Raw genomic sequence first — 23,481 nt, 5'->3', positions numbered from 1 at the left:
AAGTGGTACATGGTAATATTTTCACTTCTGAAATGCAAACCAGAAGTTCAGAGAAGTGATTTTGTCCAAAGTCACAGAGCTACCCAGAACGGCCAAGCTAGGATCTAAACCCTATGTAATCCCACAGCCAAAGCTCCTAAACAGTACACCATATTATGTATTCAGCCGTTACACCATTTGTCTGAAAGACTTTTCTGCCTCTAGGCATATATATCCCCAACCTATTCTCCATATGGTGCTTGAAACATCTCTCTATAAAGAGACTTTATCAAGGCATTTCCCTAGTCAAAACCCTTCAACAATTCCCAATGCTTAAGATTAAGTCCAAATTCCATAGTACAGCACACAAGACCCCCATTTATTCAGCCTCTCATCTTTCTGAAGCCTCATTTCCAACTATTGGCACTTGTCAGTGGTGCTCAATCACTTATTAAGTAAATGAATGAACAAGCATTCTTAAAACTGTATATTCAAGTTCAGATAGGCTTATACAGGAGTAGAGGTGAAAAATAAATGAGAGCATGGCAAGAGGGCATTATTATTTATATTTCTCTCTTTTTTATTTAAATGCATGTTTTTGGCTATACCCTTCCCATCCCATTCACCCAATGTGCATTTACAAGAATGTTTCGCATGTCACAAAAGATCTGTAATTTGACAAAGTTACTTAAAGCAGGAAGTGAAACTCTATAGCTCCAAACAGCATTCTAGATATCCTGTTTCTCAGAGTAAATATTATTCTACTGCTTTTGCTACATCTTGACTCACGTGAAATAGTACTTGAAAAAGACTTCAAAGACACTTAAACTACCTAATTGGAAAGGGAATTATTTTGAATCGGTCTATAAAACACTCAATAAACAGTCCTAACATTCAACTCTCCATGAGCACCTATGATGTTTTAGCTCCAATATACTATTGACAATACTTTTTGTCTCCTATGGCTTCAAGAACTACGAGACGAAATCAATGTCCTTTCTATCAGCGTATTAAAATTTAAGCAACACATAAAGTCCAAGGATCCCTGAGTACAAATGCTAGCAAACAAAATATTGTAATGCAGTAGATGGGCAGGCACTATTTAAAAAAAATTTTTTTTTCAACGTTTATTTATTTTTGGGACAGAGAGAGACAGAGCATGAACGGGGGAGGAGCAGAGAGAGAGGAAGACACAGAATCGGAAACAGGCTCCAGGCTCTGAGCCATCAGCCCAGAGCCCGACGCGGGGCTCGAACTCCCGGACCGCGAGATCGTGACCTGGCTGAAGTCGGACGCTTAACCGACTGCGCCACCCAGGCGCCCCGGGCAGGCACTATTTAAAGTCTCACCGATTTCTCTGATGATGGGCTATTTTCCATATACTGAATGTGTAATGTTTTTAATATTTATAACACAGTTCTTTTAAATTAAACATATATCAGTTCTTTCCACAAGACAAAATGTACCAGAAGACTTAAGACTCAAATTTATGAAAGACGTTTACCAAATAAATGACCAAATAGAATAGAGGAAATGGGATGCTGAGGTTCACTGGCCATGATTACAGGGACAACATGGGCTTTCTCCCCCAGGAACCATCCATCTAAATTACTAAAAACTTATTCATATAATATTTTGAAGTTATTTAACTTTAACATGCATAGTAACATGAAATAGGTTAATTAAGAGATAATATTACTTTAAAACCACCTCATTTGATTCCTCTTAGTAGGTATTTTTACCCAGTAAAAAGCTGTTTCTTAAGCTAATGTCTTCAACATAGTATTTTCTGTACCCTGAACTCATGTTTCCAGTTCAAATCCATGTATCTTTTTATTCATGGATTGTACTAACACAAAGGCTTTTAATCTCATAGTTTGTCCAACTGATCTCAAAGTTTGCATTAATGAAGTTTCAAAAATGCTCAGTAAAGGCCTGGCTTGCATGGAGAAGTATATGTGCTTTGCTGTAAATCTATTACAAATGGTCACTGAAACATTTATAATTGAGTTGTTCAAAGTAATTAACTGTAGTCAAAGTAGTTTCAAAATATCTGGCAGAAATAGCAATGGAAGCCTTCCCCTCAATTTGCCTGGCTTTTAACTATTTTTATTCTTCTAAGTAATATTTTTTTGGTCAGAGTTGTGAACATGGTCACCATTTCACTGAGGAACATAAATCCTGATTTTTTTTTTTTTTTAATGTGTGAAGAAATGTCTTTAGCATGAATTGGGAAGAAAAGCCAACTTAAAAATAATCAGGAGATACCAACAGCTTTCTTTCTGAATGTGTGAAAAATCCTTGGAAGCTCTTTAAATTCATACTGTTTTAAAAAAATGGAAATACTGGGGAAATTAGGACATATATTTTACTGTTCAAATTGCCATTAATTCTACCATTAAATGTTTACAATAAAGTGGTCTTTCTTAATCATCTGTTATTTTCTTCCCCTAGTCACGGTTCAGTGAGACGGAACATTCCTACAAGTGTTGGTAAGTGGAAAGGGCAAGTTTTGATTGCCGACAGTGCTAAAGGGCTTATTTTAATAGGGATTTAGCAAATTTCAAACAGGATCATGAGTATTTCTCAACCATGACACAATGTCCATTTTAATTATTCCACAATTCTAACTCGTTTTAATTAGGCTGTTTAGAAATCATTAAGTAAATTGACAGGTATAATTTGCTTTTAGTAAGTTATAAGACTATTAGCTGCAACTCAAACACCTTTCTGTGAAAATTAAAGGAAACCTCATTTAAAATGGAATCAGAAGGCCAGCAGGGGGAGCGCTCACGCCTTACAACTAGTCTTTAATTACAGACCCAACAGGAAGCGACACACCTTGCCAAACCGCACTACTCTACCCGCTCCTTTCTTCCTGCCACCAGCCCAGCCAGTGAGAGGCTGTCACAACACAACCAATAAAAGACCACTATACTTCTAACTCCCAGTTTACACCAGTGGACTTTTTATCACAGTGCTCCCAACCCTCCGGATTTCCTCTGTAAAAGAGCATCCCTCTCCTTTATCTCTGGTCTTCTACGTTTTTGCCTTAGCTTGCTTGTCCTGAATTGCAGTTCTCTGCTATTCCCGAATCAACATATTTTTAAAATAACTGAAAGTCATTTAAGTTGTTACAAATAAAAAGTTATAAAGTTGTTTAAAATAACTGAAAGTTATTTAAGTTGTTATAAATAACAAAAAGTTATAAAGTTGTTTAAGGTTAACAATACCAATACAAGCTGCTCAGGGAAACCCCAGCTTTATTGACATTTTGTAATCCATTTATCACAACCGTGATTAAGCTGTGTTTCTTGGTCCTGACTTGATTACTTCTGACACAGAACAATCACAGAATTAGAGCAAAAAAAAGAATAAGGCAAATGTACAAAATATGGTGCTAACCCAGGAAAATTAGAGTTGGCAAGCTTATCTGCCACATTATGGGTACTACCAATCTAAAGGGATATGAAACAAACATTTTCCTTCCTTCTGAGTACATACTGCTTCTTAGTAAGGTTTAAAATTGTATAAATATGTAGTAAAAAAACATCTAATTTCTCTAGGAAGACATAAAGCTTTCATATTTATTCTAGAATCGAAAAGAAGTTTCTGCTGGTGGGTTCTCCTAGCCTTCATGTTTGAAAGTGGGTTTTAAATGGAATGGATTATAAAAATGACATAAAATAAAAACCCAATTAAATACCTCTTCAACACATACACACAGACACAGATGCATATATTGAGTCCTTAGGTCTATTTATCCCACAAAAGAACAAAAAATTGAACTTGGATTCTCAATATCCTTAAATTCACTATCTTAATGAAATTGCACATTCATATGCAAGATTTATAAAAAATAAAAGAAACAACACTTCTACACATGTGGTGGTCCTCAAAATTTGTGAAAAGCCCAGGTCAATTTGGGAAATTTCAGTTTCATGTATCACAAGGAACTTCAGCAATGGAATAATTTTCCCTAAAGACTCTTGTGACTCAGAAAATACAAGAAGTCATCAAACTGTCAGAACAGACTTCAAAACAAAGTCATTTTTCTCAAGAACATGATTTAATTTGAACCCTGAGAACAGTTATCCATTTTAGTTTCTGTGCCTATAGACAGTGACCCGTATGTCAAGATGGTTCTGCTGATTAAATCACAGAGACTTTCTGCTTTTGCATGAAGATTCTTCTAGCTTGGAGAGAAGGTCTGGTTTAGGGGTGACCTACTTTCATGCTGCAGAATGTGTTGCCTCTAGGAAGATTACTCTCTCCCATTTTTTTTCTCTCCTGTTACAGTGTTTTCACTTTAGAGTTGCTCTTTTTTATTCTTATAATTAAAAAGTCTGGCTTCAAAATGAGAGGCATACAAGTTATATGATGATATTTTAAAATGCTTAGTGTACTGCAATTAAAAAGCAGTTAAAATATGCATCTTGCTTTTCTCTTTTTAGAGTTTCCAAACTAGTTATTACTGTTTTAATTTTGCCAACTACTCAAAAGAATTCCCAGGGAACCCCTAATTCTGCAGGCTCTCTTTCTAATATGTAAGCAGCCCAGGGTTAGTAAGATACAAATTTATATTTAACTGTGCTTCATTAAGTTTGCAATATTGAAGGCATTCTATCTTGAAGGCAGGGCAAAAGACAAGAACACTTGTCTTCTCAGAGTTTCAGAGTTTACAATTTCACAGACCAGTAAAATTTCAAAGGAGTATTCTGCTGGACATTTCCCAACTTATTTTTGATAAGCAATGAGATTTAAAAAGAACAAATCTTATTTAAACAGTCTATCAAACCAATACATATACTATGCCATCATTTCACAAAAAGGCAGTTCATTTTAATACAGGGAAGGAGGCAGGAAAGAAAGAAAAGGAAAAGGAAAAAAAGAAAGGAAAGAAGGGGAAAAAGGAAGAAAGGAGGAAGGAAAAGAGGAGTAAGAGAAAAGAAGGAAAGAACAGTCAGTTTAGTTGAATAAATTTAATTTCATGAAAAAACTAATACTCTTTCTTAATGGTCTGTTTCACCATCAATGGTATGGACTTGCATTGGGAAACCACTCACTGAGATCTCGGTCAATGATGTTATTTCATTTTTGTTTCGCTTCTGAGAAAAGAATGTGATCTGAAAATGTACAGAGGCCAAGGTCTTTACTATTAGTCATCCATCTATGTAGATTCTTTCCTTGGTTTCGTGCTATACAAAATGTGATCATGAATAAATCATTCAACTTTCAGAGACTTAATTGCACAGAATGCTGCACGGTGGTCAGAAAATATATATATATTCCATGTACCCTTTAAGAATGTTACAAGCAAACACTGAATTCAATGAGTATTTGTTAGAGACCTAAAACACTGATAATGTGTATGTTAAAATGCTTTGAAATCTATTCATGCTGATCAGATTTGGGGAAAGTGTGGCCAGTTAGGAGGGAAGTTTTGGTTGAATCACAACACTATTCTAGGGAGAAAGGGGAGCTAACATAAAGCCCCGGGTATAGCATACATAAGAACACCTTTGGTAAATCATAAGGAATTTGGCTTAGCTAGGGTATAGGGCTGGGGTCTGAGATAAAGCTGGAGAGCACATAGGAGCAGAACAGGAAAGGTCTGTAGAGCAACAATCCTATGTTCTGGGGGGGAGGAAGGAACCACTGCAGGTTTTTTTTTTTTTTTTAAGCAGGACATATAAGGTGACCAGATCTACAAGGATCAAAAGACAGTAGGCTTGCGTCACATAAATTCCAGGTTAAGCTTCACATCCTTGCCCAGGGATTACCTGTGCGGGCTGTATCCTTGATGCACAGCAACAGTAACAAGTTAACACTGATTGAGAACTTCCCAATTCTAGGCACTAGGATGAGCACTTTACGTAGATCATTTCACTTATTCCTCACCACAGCCCTTTCAGTAAATGCCAGTTTTATTTCCTCTTGTAAGTGAAGATGCTGGGCTCTGAGATTCCAAGTACCTTGTTTATGGTCATACATATAGCATGGGGAATGGAATTCCAACTTAGACATCAATTCCAGAGGCCAAGTTTATCACCATTGATTGTTGCTCATTTGAGCAAAAGAAGGCGCTCTTAATAAACACAGGGAATGACTACACCTCAGCCTTCCTGACATTGATAACAATCATTTAGGATCTTTGAGAGTTGGTCTTTTCCCTCTAGGCAAACTGACTTCTGAACCATTCTAAAGAGGTTACAGCTATACATTAAGAAATAAACAAAAAGCAAACCTTCCGGTAACATATAAGAAAATGTGTTACATTCTTTATGTAATTTCAATATTCTATACTACAGCTTAATCCACATGTTTTATTCTTTTCTTGATAGAAATGAAAAAACATCTGGACACCACTTCTTTAAACAGTGTCAGGCAGCTTGAGGAGCATTACATTTCCCCTCAATCATGTTCTTCTTCATGCTGCAAATGTCAATTCCATTAGTCTTTTCAAAACCTAATTCTGTGCAAGGAAAGCAAAAATGCTTTGAAAAATCTATTATGGGGGCGCCTGGGTGGTGCAGTTGGTTAAGCGTCCGACTTCAGCTCAGGTCACGATCTCGCGGTCCGCGAGTTCGAGCCCCGCATCGGGCTCTGGGCTGATGGCTCAGAGCCTGGAGCCTGTTTCCGATTCTGTGTCTCCCTCTCTCTCTGCCCCTCCCCCGTTCATGCTCTGTCTCTCTCTGTCCCAAAAATAAATAAACGTTGAAAAAAAAAATTTTTTTAAAAGAAAAATCTATTATGAACACATCTAATGTCCTGTAATTGACACCATCCTAACTGATTTCTTAGGACTGTATAAGTCATCTGACAAAATTCATCAAATAAAAATTATATGAGATTTAAACATTTTATAGAGTAAATTTTCTATCACCTTTCTCCCTTGTTTTGTTTGTTTTTTTTTTTCCTTTAAATACTCCTCATTCCTGGGGTGCCTGGGTGGCTCAGTTGGTTGGGCATCTGGCTTCGGTTCAGGTCACGTTCTCACAGTTTGTGGGTTCGAGCCCAGCGTTGGGCTCTGTGCTGACAGCTCAGAGCCTGGAGCCTGTTTCAGATTCTGTGTCTCCCTCTCTCTCTGCTCCTCCCCCACTCGTGCTCTGTCTCTCTCTCTCTCTCAAAAATAAATAAAACATTTAAAAAAACTTTAAATACTCCTCATTCCTTGGCAATGTGCTAGATACCTGACTGTTTATAGCCTATCTTCCCCACTAGAATATAAGCACCTGAGGTCATGGACTTGGTCTTGTTTACTGTTGTATTAACAGAGTTTTGGATAAGACCTGGCATGTAGTGAGCATTCACTAAATATTTATTGACTTAATAAATGAATAGATTCATAAATGAACATATTTTCATACGTGGAAGAGTCTGAATTATACACATCCCTCACATAAATCCAGAACTCACTCATCTGAATATAAGTGAAAAGTACTGTGTAAAAAACATTGACTAACTCACCATAGGGGGCATCTTGCAAAGAGGAGGTGTTCCGGTGACATTAATACAGATGGAATAAAAGGCAGAGACTGAGTCATGAGAGTAAACAGGAGATTAAAGAAGGTGAGCAGGCTGTCAGTTCACATGACAAGGTAAGGACCTGATAGTGAGAGGTCTCAAGGGAGGGAAAGCTCCAGAGGTATTATTCATCAGGACACCTGAGAGCCAAGGAGCCTCCTTATTGGATCTGCTTGGAAGCTCTGTTGAGCCAGAAACCTGAGAAGGCTAAGTTCCACCCTGGTCTGCCTTCTCTGTGAAGTTGCACAGAGCATTAGTGTAAGTAATAAAAGAGGGCTCTGATAACTCTAAGGTAGATAGGTAGGTAGGTAGGTAGATAGATAGATAGATAGATAGATAGATAGATAGATAGATAGAGTGGAAGGCTGTATTATATGATTCACCATTCTTCCAAGCAGATGTTCCTGAAGCCTCTGAAGCTCTTCCTTAAACTGAACTCTTAGCCAATTTCCTTCCCTCCTCCTCCACTAGCAAGGGCAAAGTTACTCCTCACAACCTCCACTAGGACCACGTTTTCCCTCCTCTTTACCAAGCCCCCAAAGTTTATTTAGCACTTACTCTGCACCTCACACTGTACTCAGTACTCAGACTACTGAAATGAATGGCATCATTCCCTCCCCATAGGAATTGATAAAGGGGACAAGTGTGTGCCAGATGCTAAGGGAGCTTAAACACAAGGAGGGCAAGAGGTGATAAAAGGCGACTGTATCTATGGAGCTAATGAAGAGTCCATGGGAGTCTTTACAATCTGGTGCAATTTCTCCATCTTTTGGATTCCACAGCACTTTGAGTGAGCCTCCCCTAGCCTCTGCTGTACCCCACTCGTCCCCCCACCACACACACAATGTCATTACGGCATCTGTCTTGAATTCTACTCAGTGGTATACCCATTTTTACCAGGCACTCTCCTCTCCCACCCATTTGGGTGAAAGCAGGGCCCTCTGTTTTACTTTTCTTTCTATTCTCATCAGCACTGCCTGTAAGGTTTTCACAGAGGAGGGACTGATCAGGAGCTCATCAGCATTTGGTGTTTCATGAATGACTGATTGTGGGGACAGCCAGTCAAGAGTTGTTTTATTTTATAAATGTCAAAGAAGTTGTCAGAATGGGGAGACATCAGCACCTTTTACTAACAATCACAGAAGGTGGAAAAAGAGGTACAAATTCTAGCTCTGGATTCTAAAGCAAGGAACAAATACTACATAGAATTATACAGATTCACCTTGGGAATAATGGGACATTTTTGGATCCTGCATGTAGTGTCTTCTTTACTACCTCTATGCCTAACCTGCAATTCTTTCACAAGTCCTTACATATGGTTCTCTGAATTAAAGGTATCAAATAAAAAGCACATTACAAATATCTGAGTCTACTATTTGGTTTTGTCTTCTGTCTACCTGGGACGATGAAAAGAATGTCATACAGCGCCAATGTCGAAGAATGCCAAACTCCAGGAGTTTTATCTAGCAGAAACAATGGAGTAGTGACAAATTTTATTCTATTTTCATCTATTAACCTACCAATTTAATGCTGGATCATTCTAGTTCTAATTAATCCTATCATTTAAAAATAATAACATAATTTTAAGTATTTGAAGGACTTCAAATATCCAGTCCAGTGATTTTTCAAACTGTAGCTCACAACTGATTAATTATGTAATTGCTTCAGTGAGTTGACAGAGCATTAGGATAGGATAAAAATCAGAACAGATAGTAACAGAATTTTTTTTTATAATGTTTTTATTTATTTTTGAGACAGAGAGAGACAGAGCATGAGCAGGGGAGGGGCAGAGAGAGAGGGAGACACAGAATCTGAAGCAGGCTCCAGCCTCTCAGCTGTCAGCACAGAGCCCGACGCGGGGCTCGAACTCACAGACCGTGAGATCATGACCTGAGCTGAAGGCGGACGCTTAACCGACTGAGCCACCCAGGCGCCCCATGACAGAAATGTTTTAAGGAAGTTTTGCTTGAGCTGTGCTGGTAGTTGAGTATATAGTGCTATATACTGGGTAAGGGGTATAAAATATGTTAGGCAGAATACTAAGAAGGTCCACAGATTCTTCATCCTTCTGATCTTTTTTTTTTTTTTCAACCCTCTGATCTATATGCATGCATAATCCCTGGGACTGTGAATATGATGGACATGACCCTCATAATTAGGTTCTGCTGATTTTCAGACAGGGAGATCATCTGGGTGGGACTGATCTATTACCTGAGCCCTTTAAAATCAGAGAGCTTTCTTGGCTAGCCCCAGGAGACGTAGTCAAAGATTCAGATGAAAAGGATCTGAAGCACAGTTACTGGCTTGAGGATGGAGGAGACCACACGGCAAAGAAAGAGAGTGGCCTCCAAAGCTGAGTGTGGCCCTGACCTGACAGCCAGGAAAGAAATGGGGAACTTCAGTCCTACAACTGCAAGGAACAACATTCTGCGATAAGGAGAATGAATGTGGGAGCATTTCTTTCCCTAGTTGAGCCTCCAGATGAAAACTCAGTCCACCTAGCACCTTGATTTTAGCCTTGTAATGTACTGGGAAGAGAACCAAGCCATGCTATGTAGATTTCTGACCTACATAACTGTGGGCTGCTAAATGGGCATTGTTTTAAAGAGCTGTGTTTGTGGCAATTCGTTTCACAGCAAGAAAAGCTTACATAGTACTTCATATAGCCAGTTATGATAATAAAAAGAGAGTACGAGACAAAAGATACTTAGACACTGATCTAAATCTTTCATTCTACAGATTTGAAAAAATTAAGGTCCAGAGATGGCAAATAACTGCAAGATTATACAGTTAGTGACAGAAGCAGGGCAGAAAAAGCTCTTTCCTTACATGGTCCTGATATTGTGATTACTTTCCTTTTCATTTATGTGAAGATATGTGGGGGGCTGGGCCCCGGCGCCAGGCTGAGACCGGGTCGAGCAATGTTCCCTGTTGACTCAGCCAACCCAGTGGTTCCCCCTCCCATTCCCCCACTTTCAAGGGCATACGAAAGCCTTGTCAAGGCTGAGAAAGTTAATTCCTGAAGCCTGTGGTCTGCAGGTGTTGGCAGTAATGCTACCTCCCTTTTTCTACCCCGAGTCAGATAGAAACAAACATGGGAATTGTGTTTTGCTAGCAATCTTATCAACAAGGTCTTGTGACCCGTCTAGAAAATGCACAAGAAACACAGAACTAAATGTTTTGGTTGGCAGCGATTACGTGAAACCTGTTTATTCTTAGAATGGCCTGACCCATAAGAGTCTGGATATAACAGATTGTGTACAGCAACAATAAAGCCGTCACTTGGGCCATCAGCCCACGGGACCCTCCTATTCCCAAACTCTCTCTTTTTTCTTGCATTCCCCTACCCTCAGGACCCTGACCTTGGTGTTTGTCACGCCGGTCGCGACAAAGATTCATATATTTTACATCAATAGAGAATAGCTTTTCCCCTACTTAATACAAAACAATGAATTGTTATTATACTTCTTATAAGAAGGGTTAATTCTCTTATAAAAAATGAGTTTATGCTGTGTCATTTTTTTTGCTGCTATATTAGGTTTAATATGTTTCTATTGTTAGGAATAATTGAGGACCTGAAACTATTGTCTATACAAGAAGACTAGAATATCTTTCGTAGAATTCTCACAACAGAAAATAGATCCTATACATCAGTTCATGAAGGATAACAGCTGTGAGGTCAAAACTAATTTCTAGAGAAACCCACTGTACCACCCACCCACTAAAAGACATTTAAATAACTTCAAAATTTTCTATTTTTTTAATTTTAAAATTCTTTAATCCCCAGAATCATCACTTGCAATTAAATATAGTATTTCACTTAAATACAGTACTGCTTTCACTGCAAAATTTAAATGTAGTACTCAACTTGGCCACATGAGGGCTCCTAGGTTTTGTTTTGTTTTTTTGTTTTTTTGTTTTTCAGTTCTGTGAACCATAAATTGAGACATCGAAAGATAGCTTTCAATGAAAGGGCACATTGGCTGGCGGATGCGTTAGTTGGCATGGTTTCCTTAAATGAGATTATCTGAGAATTGAAATAAAAATATTACCCCACTGTATTACCCATAGAGAAACTCCTTTGGCTCACCTCTGCAGGTATCCTTCTGAATAACACAGAAGCCGATTCTGAAGTGTCACAAGGTTAATTTCATTTGCAGAGTCTGCTATCTTACTCATGGCTCCTTAACTTTTCTCAGGCTCTATCCCTCATCTATAAAAATAAAGAGTATAACACCTACCTAACAATCTTCACTTGTACCTGGTATATGGCATTACCAATTAGTGGTAGTTTTAGTTGTTGTTATTACTAACACATGTATTAAGGAATACTGAAATATACTTGTTTTGTGAAATAATCTTTCAATACAAATGATCACATAGTTGCTAATATTTCGGCCTTGAAAATAATAGCTGTGGGTCCAAATTAGTAGAAGGGTTATATGAACACATTGTTTATAATTCAGATATCTGTTCTAACATAATAGACATGCCATTGGCATTGATTATGAATCAAATTGTTGAAAATCCAATAATTAAATATTCATTAGTGGTAGGGCTATTTAAAAATCATTCACAGTTCATCTTTCTGCAATCCAAACTCACCATTTAGACTTCTATTTTCTAGGTTTGTCTCTTTATTCATGTGGCCAAACTGGTCATTGTTTCTCCCTCATTTTCTCATCTTTAAGGCATATTTGGTTTATACAATAAACTTTATTTTCTGAAGGCAAAATACTGTTTCTTCTTATCCAGTTAATAAGTCAGAGAAGCAATAGAAGGTGGTGGACATGTTGAAGGACGGGAGGAGAGGACATTGGAAAATAGAGATGCAGTAAACTTTACGGGCTTTTCTAGTTGACTGATTTTTAGAAACATGCTACTGTAAGTTTTAAAAATGTAAACATGCACTTGTTGCCACTGTATTATATCAATTCTTGTTACTTGACTACTGATATCCTCAAAGACACCATGCCTGCTATCTCTTGAAAAATAAGACTCTAACATCTTCATCCGAGAATAGGGCACTTGAGAGTAGATACAGGAAGAGGACATAGAGTGGTAGAAGGGGAAAGCATGGTTTTAGTTGCCATATCCTGAAATAGTACTAGACCAACACGGAAGCATGTCTTCAAGCTTGAAGGATACAACCTAACTCAAAGACATAGGAAAGTGACTTGACAAAGTCACCCAGAAAATTGATGTGGGAGTCAGAACTAGAATCCGGTCTTCTGGTTGTGATCTCTAGAGAAGAACCCTGAAGTATCTGAGAAAAACATTTCAAACATCCCATATTGGGGTAGTTAGGGTGGTGGATACCAAATAAAATGTGACCCCTTTGATGTAGCTTTGGTAAACCCATTAGCCATAGTTTCTACTTCTAACGCTTTTGGATGTGACCAAATATCTCTAGAATGAAATAATAAAGCAAGGCCAAGCATCCACCTCCTCTTCCTGGGCAGATTTATCTCCCCTATGCATCATCCTCTACCATATATGATATACTGAGCAACTTTTGTCTCAAATAGACCTAAAACACTGAAAATTGTTATTAGAAAGCAAGGACAAAGACATAATGGACAAATATTGGTATAAAAAGTTCATACTTCAACTTATTTACTTAAAATCCCAATTAAGTGATAAAGTTCAAAATTACAGGATATTATTTTATCCAGGAAAACAGGCCCATAATGCCTGCAAGACTCTATCCATAGCTGACGACTTTCTTAGATGATGGGTTCTATATGGGATTCAGTCCCTCCAAAGTGAAGTACTGTGCAAGGCCAATTTGCCTTCCCTCAGACTCTGTTTTCCTAATGGCTTTGTTAGTCACAGGGTGACATCAACCACTGCCTTAACAACCTGACAGAACAGGGTCAGGGACTTGAGAGCCTGGAGGGAAAATGAAACGAACAAAATCAAACAAAAAATGGCTCCAGCTGAAAAATGGCAAAAATGAAAATGGTAGCACATAAGCTTAAAAATTGGAAAACTATATATACATAAAATTAACTCCTCTGGAAGGTCCTTAAGCCTCCTCTCTTATTTAAATGTGTTGAAGGTTTTCAGTGTTTTTCAATTTCCACATTCAATGGAAATGACCACACAAACCATCAGAACGATATATGCTCACATAAACAAGCACAGACCCACGCGCTCACAGTGCTGTTCAGACACACGTCACCTATTCACATGCATAGAATGTCTGGTGCTCACCAATGGTGTAGAACCTCTTCAGTTCACTCCTCCGAGAAGGATGCTTCTGGGTATTGGCCGCATTGTTCTGCTCTTCTTCAATGATGGGTGTCTTGGGTGCGGGGGGCTTACTCGCTTGCGGCATTGGCTTTCCTGCACCAGCCAGAGGGTTGAACCCTGGAGCGGTAATATCCACCGACTGGGACTTTTTCTTCAACCTACAGGTAAAGAACACCACAGGCTGTGATTACTGACCCAGCAGACACTTGTTTCAACTTTATCTCCATCATAATTCTTTTTTTTTCTAATATGAAATTTATTGTCAAAATGGCTTCCATACAACACCCAGTGCTCATCCCAACAGGTGCCCTCCTCAATGCATAATTCTTTTTTCAACAACTGAGTTAATATCAGCTCAGAAACAGAAGAAGATTTATTCAGAAATTATAGACTTTCCCTATAGTATTTTAAATTCTTCAAATATTTTTGAAACTAGTTGGGGGAAAAAAAATCTACCTAATCATTTTTAAAGGTTTCATTAAAAGGTATTAGAATGCAGATGCGAAAGGACTTTTATTTTTCCTAATAGCAAACTAAAATGTGGTGTTGGACAAAGATAATGCATTTGTCTATTGCTTTTAGTTTTGAAAGGAGTATTTTTAAAGCTATAGTAAAACACTAGTTAGAAATAAATAATTGCAACCCAGAAAAAGATAATGAAATGACTATTTGGGTAACTAGACGCTGTCAGTGTTTTTCTGTTTAATCTGTAATAGCATCTTAGCTGTAAAAATTACAGAGTTCACATTATTTCTGCAGACACTGTCATGCATTGTTCACTTCTACATTTTAGAGAGCTGACATCAGAACTAACATGGAAAGCAAAAAGCTATCCGTAAAACATTTTCCCCACTCATGCATATAGAATGTTTCTCTTGATATAAAAGTTCCTGATAAACGATAGGAGTTAAATTCAAATACTTCAAGCTACACAATTTTATATTTGTAATTGTAACTGAACCCTAAGCCTAGCTTACTCTTGGCTCCTGGTACTTCCAGAGGCTACTGTTAAGTGTCATTTTTCAAGTCTAAATTCCCTACAGAAAACAAGTTGGCAGTTTTCTTTTCTTTTTAATTTTTTAAATGTTTACCTATTTTCAGAGAGAGAGAGAGAGAAAGAGAGAGAGAGCAAGTGCACACAAGTGGGGGAGGGGCAGAGAGAGAGGGAGACACAGAATCCGAAGCAGCCTCCAGACTCTGAGCTATCAGCACAGAGCCCAGTGTGGGACTCAAACTCGTGAACCACGAGATCAAGAACTGAGCCCAAGTCAGATGCTCAACTGACTGAGCCACCCAGGTGCCCCAGCAGTTTTCTTTATCAGTTACATAATCACACCTGAAAATTTGTAATTTCCTAAAGGTTTCCTACATCCTCATACATCTAGGCTTTATTTAGTTTTTTTTTCAGTACATTCTTCTATATTCAGTCCTACTGTCAGATCCTGCTCATGTTTCTAGACTCAGCTTAAAAATGGCCTCCTCTGGGAAGCTTCCCATGACATGGACCTTGGTAATCTCACATCATTCCACAGAGGGAGTTATTCATTATTAACTCTCAAGAAGCTTCCATTAAATTGAACTTACCAGAGCAGAGGATTTGTTAAAGGAATAAATGTATCAATTAGTAAAAGATTCATTAATGAAAGCAGTGTTTATTAAATTTTGGTAGTTTCACCATCATCCGTATGATTTCTGCCATTCCCACATACCACCTACTTAATATTCATGAAAATTGAACGCTTTATCCAAACTGCCAGGGAATATGTTTAAAAGTGCTCAATAGCATTAGACATGAGAAACAAATTAAGACCAAATCGCACTCACAGCACACCCATCACAATGGTTACAATGTGAAAGACATGATATTAACTGTGATGGTGAGGAACAACCGGAATTCTCCAACACCTGATGGTGAGAGTGTAAAACGGTACGACCAATTTGGACAAATGTCTGGCAATATCTGCTTAGCTGAAGTATACAGCTTCTGACTCACCAATTCTACTCCTAGGATATGTCCTATACTACATGTTCACCCAAGGGCACAGTCAAGAATGTTCATGGAGGCACTACTTGTAATAATGCCCCAATATCCAACAAAACCCAAACGTCTACTAACAGAAAAGGGTAAATGAACTGTGATAATACCTGTAAAATGAAACTTTATGCAGCAATGGAAATGAATGAACTACAACTACTTGCAACACGTTGGAGAGTTTTCACAAAAATAGTGCTTGGCAAAAGAAGCCTGGTACGAGGGGCATCTGGGTGGCTCAGTCGCTTAAGCATTCCACTTTGGCTCAGGTCATGATCCCACAGTCTGTGGGTTTAAGCCCCGCATCGGGCTCTGTGCTGACAGCTCAGAGCCTGAAGCCTGCTTCAGATTCCGTGTCTCCCACTCTCCCTGGCCATCCCCTGCTCACGCTCTGTCTCTCTCTTTCTCAAAAATAAATAAACATTGATTTAAAAAAAATATATTTAATAAAAAAAAGAAGCCTGGTACCAAAGAATACATACTATATGATTCCATTCATATAAAGTTCAAACAGAAGCAAAACCACCCCTGATATTAAAAGTGTGGGTAGGATAACCATTTGGAGTTATTACACTGATAGAGACACAACATGGGGAATATCGTCAATAATGTTGTATGGTGACAGACAGTGACTACACTTATCATGGTGAGCACTGGGTAAGATACAGAATTGTTAAATCGCTACATTATGCACCTAAAACTAAATAACACTGTATATCAACCATGCTATGAAAAACTATAATAAATTTTTAATGTCAATTTTCTACAGATCATCCTATAAACTTGATTTCAGAAATAAATTTCAAATTCACTCTAAAGCAAGTTTTTAGGGGGAGAGGAGTAGGAATTTAAGGGAAAGGTGCTAAATTTTACAGAAGGAAAGCCAGTTATCTCTAGTTCTCAGAAAAGATTATTTTCAAAATGGAAATGTGACAAGTGTTATCTCGAATTCTCATAGACTATTTTTATCACCAGAAACTGTTTATAGTTTACATTCACCTGTTTCAAAATTGTTCAGTTACTAAAGTCTCATATTGTAGCATATCAGCAATGACAGCTTATAATTGATACAGTGCTAGATACTATTACTGATGAAGTTTTACATCACTTAAAAATGTCTTAGTGTACCACAAGCCCTTCTTACAGCCTCTTTGGAATGAGCAAAAGGACACAGTTCTGGGTTCCAAAGGCCAAAGGCAAGCAGAAAATAGCCCTATGGTATTTTCCCTGTTCTTTCCCTGACCTTCCTCAACAGAGACTCTCCCCAGTCAACACTTGAAGGGTGTCATGATCTCATTGTTATTGCTGGAGTCTGAAAACTGCAAGCAGCTTTGTTGGCTCGCTTAAGAAAAGACTTCCATTTGTATGTTTTTAGAAAGCAGAACTGTGTGGGTAATTGAATTACCCCTTTCAAGATTCTAAAAATGACCACTGTGATTGGCAAAGAAACCTGCAAACTGCTACCCTCACTTTCCAAATTTCATGAAGGGAAGCCTTTCTCAATTTTTAACAATGTTCTAAATTAAATGTGTTACACAAATGTAAATAGCATAATGGAATATGTAGGTGTACATGAGATAAAATACTCATTGATATTAAACATTACAAATAGAGAACGAAAACAATCTCTTAATAGGCACCCAAAGAATCTTTGTTTAATGTGCTTTGTACTTCCAAAAGAAAATGAGTGCCGACATCTCGGATGGAGAAAAGGAAATGAGGAAAAGGAGCCATCCTTCTTGGCATGGCTCCCATAGGCAGACTATCTAGTGTTTCATAATCTTTGCCCCTTCTTGTTCCTGTTTTTTAGCAGAAAAGAACTATTCCTGTTTTTCACCATATGTATTCAAATACATTTTTCAGCGAGGTAACAATGTTGGACACTTTTCTGAGACTCAGTTTTCTCATCTGCAAAATGGGGATAAAAAGACCCAGAGGACTAAGTAAACACACTGTGAAAGTGCCCAGTGTATCACCTACACGGGATGTTCTCAATAAATGCAAGTTCCAGTCTCTTTGTAAGAGGACGTAGGGATGAGGGAATTTTGTTCTTCCAACTTTCAAGGGATGCTGTGGAAATTATACAACAGCTTCCCAAGATCCTTCGCTGCTGTACTACTTTAGATAAACACCAAAACTTCAGGGCCTGCACCACCTTTTGTAGGGGGTCTCACCTATTCTGGAGTGTGGATTTGGGGGAAGAAGCAGAAGATAAGAAGAGATTAAGCTACATAGGAGTCCTTTGTGTGCTGTACAATGTGTTATCTCTCTAAATCATTTGGAAAACAGATGAATCCATTGAATAATTCACTTGAGCACATGTATGTTTTAAATCTGTGTGGGTTGACATAAAATAACAAACTCGTAAGCAGAGGTAGAGACCAGAGAACTATGGAAGTAAGGACAAAAACTTGAAAGGAAGTGTGAGGAGGGTTTTTGACCTTCCTATTCCGTAAAAAATAAGATTCAGGCCAATTTCAACTAGTTCTCCCAGGGGCAGATAAAGCCCAGTAGGCCAATGATGAAATGCCAAGTCACAGGAACTAGAGAAAAAAATAAGTGGCAGAAAACTTCTGATACCAACCAATTTAAATTTTTTTAATGTTTATTTTATCTTTGAGAGCGAGAAAGACCTAGCATGAGTAGGGTAGGGGCAGAGAAAGAGGGAGACACAGAATTCGAAGCAGGCTCCAAGCCCTGAGCTGTCAGCACAGAGCCTGACGTGGGGCTTGAACCCACGAACCGGGCTCAAACTCATGAACTATGAAATGATGACCTAAGCCAAAGTCAGACACTTACCCAACTGAGCCACCCAGGCGCCCCCAATACCAACCACTTTAAATGGGATTCCCCTACCCTCATAGTAATCAACTAAATTTATTCTTACATAATTTATTTCTACTTTACTAGAAGCATAAGAAATCTTCCATGCATCTTCCAAATCACTAAGTAGCATGCATGCATCTTTTGGCTTAAATGAGGTAATGGACACCCCAAAGCCCAGGGCTTGCATCAACAGTAACTATAAGTGGCTTTATGTTGACCGGCTCCCAAGGACCTGGGTCAGTTCTCTATTTGAATGGCTTTACCCATGGAGACACCCTCTCTAAGCCTCTTTACCTTTACCCCTTAATTACTATTATTTGTCACTTGCCACATGCTTTTGGTCATACCTTTCCTTTTCCTCTCACATTGTAGGGTTTTCATCTACTGTCACTACCCTTCTATCATCTTCCATTCAGGTCATAGCCAAGCAATGCTAGTCATCTTTCTATATCTGCCATGCTCTGCACTTTTTAACAGTTTTGTTATTTTGTCTAAACACTGCATGATAAAACTCTACCGTAAGCCTAAACTAAATCCCGCTATGATTTAAGTGCATAAGGGAAAAAAATGGTTTCATTTAGTTTGGGTTCTTAACTGGAGTTACATCTTCCATCAAGTGGAATTCAAATTGTACCTTTATTATAACTAATTGGATATGTTCCTGAGTTCTGTAGCTATCTGGAAAAAAAATAATGTTCTATTATACACCTAGTAAAGTCATAGGATGCCCTGGGGTACTGTAGCAACAGTTGAGAAAATCTAGTATAGTATAATGAGAATATTTCCTAGGTCACAGGAATTTAAAGTGGTATAACATTAGAATATAAAAGCCACATTTGCATATATCTGACTCTGTACCTGGAGAATAATAGCTGAGTGGCTAAGACTATGGACAGGGAGAGGTGGGGGCAGATTCCCTGGAACTGAATGTCTAATCCGGTATTTACGAGTTTGCATCCTTGGGAAATTTTCTTAACCTCTCCTTGCCTTGGCCCTCTCATATGTAAATTGGAGGTATTAATAACACCTGCGTCATAAAATTGACACGAGGGTTAAATTAATATTTATAAAAGTACTTAACATATAGTATTATTATTTGCTTTAAACAAAAACACAAGCAAACATAAACAGTCACTAAGCATTTATAATGGACAGGACACAGGCCATACATAATTTCACTTACTGATCACAATAAACCTATGAGGTAGTATCATACTCTTTATTTGTAGAGGGGGCAGCTGAGGTTTAGAGAAAGAGATAGGTCTAGAAAGTAGGGATGCTGGAATCCAACCAGGACATTATGACCAAAAGGCCACACTTTGGAATCAGGAGATAGTGATAAATTTCCGCAGTGACATTTTATCAGCCATGGGACTTTTGGCAAGGACCTGGACTTTCTAGGCCTCTTATTTTCTTACCCATAATGGTGGAAATCATGCTATCTGCCGACTTTACCCAAGAGAGTTATTGTGGGCAGAAAATGTGTTAACTTAAGTGAAAGCACTTTGTAAAATTCCAGAAATCTACAGTACTAGTAGTAGCTATACAAATTCACTCTTTGCCACGTCAATTTGTTGTATACTAACAAAATGTACATAAATACATGCATGAATGTAAATGGCTATGCCCCCAAAACCCAACATTTGTAATCCTTTCCAGTAATTTCCAGCAAGAAGACCATCTGTGGTTTGTACAACTCATTACTGTTAGCAAAGCTGTCTCCTTGCTTTCTAAAAGAGCTAGTGTAAGGATATTTTTTAAAGTAGTAAAGCTGCTGAGAATGCAGATTTTTTCCAAGTTGGATACTGTGGCTGCGGCAAAAATCTCAAGTCACTCAAAGAGAGCTTTTGAGAGCAAATGCCTTAAAAAATTTCACATTTCAAAATTAAGGCCTTTTGTTACCCCTCCTGTATAGTCTGACTACAAATCAGCAGCTAAAAACAAACCACACAATCAGCAAAAAACAAGCATACTCAGAAGTCCAACTAGAAAAAAAAATGGCAGATTAGAAACCTTTGCATTAAAACAAACAACCCCCCCCAATCCATTAAGATATAGAATATGCCAATTACAGCCTGATTTATAACTGCTGTGCTCATACTATTCTTAGTGGCCCCCACACACGAGGACTGAAGCAGAAAATCTCATTAATGTGGAATCAGGAATTACACAATCTTCTTTTGCAATTCTAAACCAGTGCAAAATGTTTCAACAGAAGTATTCTTTCGGAGTGTAAATTGGTATTAAACAGTTAATGGGACACCAAAACTAGATACCTTGTTATAAAAAGACATGTTTCTAGATCTGTATTCATCCTAAGAAATTTATGCTTTCCTTTTTGGAAATACAGAGAACAGAGAGTACAAGAATTAAGCCACAGGTGCAATGGTATGTAGGAATGGTTTGCTAGAAAGTCTCTTGTTAAATGCAGTTGAATTCAACTCTGTGAAGGGTAAGGACAGTGTACTATGAGTTGTGTAGAAGCATACATGAATCCATTGCTATTATACCTAATTTTATGCTAAAAATACTAGAAATTAAATCCCAAACCAATCTGCCTCTCCAGAGTTTCATAAGCCCTAACATAAAAGGTGAACATTTCTCACTGACCTTTAATGAAAAACACATCCAAATCGTCCAAGTTTGCCAGCTGGTTTATTTATATCCCTACATTTCACCAGCTGAGAGAAAAGAGGTAACAAAGAAGCATGTTCTATTAGGAGTCTTTACCACCAGATTAACTTAACTCCTACATTCACAGAAGCTCTAGTCTGTTCATCAGTTTATTCCTAGGATTTAGCACAGTTCTTGGCATACAGTAGGCAATAAGTAAACAGATAACTGAATGAATGAATGAATGAATGGTCTCATCCTGGGGGCGGGGGGATGGGAAACACGATAATACAAAAAGACAAGAAAGTTCACATATACAAGCCTGTGAAAATGAACTAAAAGAGTAAGACTTTGGAAAGTTTGGGAGCAGATACAATGACCAATTTAATACATTCATATAACACAGCCTTCTCCTCACCCCATTATGGGAAAGTTTTTGAGCTTAGAGAAAGGAAATCATTTCATCTTCATTATCAATACTAAGACAAATCTGAACAATATTTCAATTCTTTATTCACTAAATCCAGTCTTGTAATCTGTAAGAAGACACTCTGCACTTTGACAAATTGACATCCTTCTTAATGAGTGCTCCAAAAACATTAAGTGGATATTTCATCCTTCTACAAAACTTTCAGTGGTGGCGAGGAGGAGAGGAAGGAGGAAGGGCTCTGGAATCAAGGAACTGGGTTCAAGTTCAGGATATACTGTTTTTAAGCAACCTAAAGATGAAGCATTTTGCTTTTATTGAAATATCTACTTAATGTTTTTGGAGCACTCATTAAGAGTTTTGCCTATCATGTTTCTACTACGAAATTTCAAAGCACTAAGTTAATCATGGTAACACTTTTGTGAGTTTTCCCTTCCATGTACTTTCCAATTATACCACTATATTACAAGCATTCACCTTGAAATTACACGAATTTCCAATTTATTTCAGTTTTTGCCCTGGAACTTCAAAGCCTTTCAACTGGAAAATCCTGAAAGTACAAACACATTATGCAAATCCAAAGATGAGGGCTTGAAGGATTTGGAAGTCAAATTCTCGTAAATGTTAAACAGCCCTCTACAATAACTCACAGAGATGAAATTTAATTTCATTACCTTTGATGAAATGATTTGTAACGTGCTATTGCCACATTGAATGCATTCTGCTTATTTATTTTAGGAAGAAGAAACCAGAATAAATAAGACCATCTTAAGACATAGGCTTCTATCCAACATCACTGATTAAAGGAATCTATTTTCAACAGGGCCTATTACAGACTATCTGTACAAAACAGTTTATATGGACCAGCTGATTAAAATATAGTTTTGCTTACGCACAACATAAGGCAACCCTGAACTTAATCAAGATAGCTTCTGCAGGTAATGATAATCTGGGCCAAAGCCCAGTGGTTTATAGATAAAATGCCAATTTAGCACAATAATCTCCCATCCTAATTTCCTCAAATGAATACACAAGGATCAGGAAATGAATATATAGAAAAAATGCAGGACTTGTATTTACATGTTAATTCAGGATCTTGATGGAAAACATCACTCTGGTTAATCCATTGCTTCTTTACCTCTTTAAATTAGATCATCCTTTGATAGATTAAAAAAAAAATCTATGTCATCCTAAATGTTTTCAAATGAAAATGATGTTTTATGGTTTTTAAATGTAAGAATGCATTGCTGACTGTAATATTGATTGAAAACAATTTTTTTGAAAACTGCTCTTTTTATTTATTATTTTTTTTAATATATGAAATTTATTGTCAAATTGTTTTCCATACAACACCCAGTGCTCATCCCAAAAGGTGCCCTCCTCAATACCCATCACCCACCCTCTCCTCCCTCCCACCCCCCATCAACCCTCAGTTTGCTCTCAGTTCTCAACAGTCTCTTATGCTTTGGCTCTCTCCCACTCTAACCTCTTTTTTTTTTTTTTTTTTTTCTTCCTTCCCCTCCCCCATGGGTTCCTGTTAAGTTTCTCAGGATCCACATAAGAGTGAAACCATATGGTATCTGTCTTTCTCTGTATGGCTTATTTCACTTAGCATCACACTCTCCAGTTCCATCCACGTTGCTACAAAAGGCCATATTTCATTTTTTCTCATTGCCACGTAGTATTCCATTGTGTATATAAACCACAATTTCTTTATCCATTCATCAGTTGATGGACATTTAGGGTCTTTCCATAATTTGGCTATTGTTGACAGTGCTGCTATGAACATTGGGGTACAAGTGCCCCTATGCATTCAGTACTC

At 37.9% G+C, this 23,481-nt stretch overlaps 1 protein-coding gene across 4 annotated transcripts in view; it reads right to left on the bottom strand.

The window, feature by feature from the left end:
• Nucleotides 1-23,481, bottom strand: part of OXR1 (oxidation resistance 1) — a 464,297-nt gene that overhangs the window by 219,635 nt on the left and 221,181 nt on the right. For all 4 annotated transcript variants that reach the window (XM_040494233.1, XM_040494235.1, XM_040494232.1 and 1 more), the window contains one exon: nt 13,723-13,919. In XM_040494233.1, the coding sequence (XP_040350167.1) occupies nt 13,723-13,919 (197 nt within the window). The remainder of the gene's footprint in view (nt 1-13,722; nt 13,920-23,481) is intronic.

Source organism: Herpailurus yagouaroundi, unplaced genomic scaffold (genome assembly GCF_014898765.1).
Source record: "Herpailurus yagouaroundi ecotype Mexico unplaced genomic scaffold, PumYag 186, whole genome shotgun sequence".
Classification (NCBI taxonomy): domain Eukaryota; kingdom Metazoa; phylum Chordata; class Mammalia; order Carnivora; family Felidae; genus Herpailurus; species Herpailurus yagouaroundi.
Note: the sequence above shows the minus strand (reverse complement) of the source record. Positions and strands in the feature narration are given on the sequence as shown.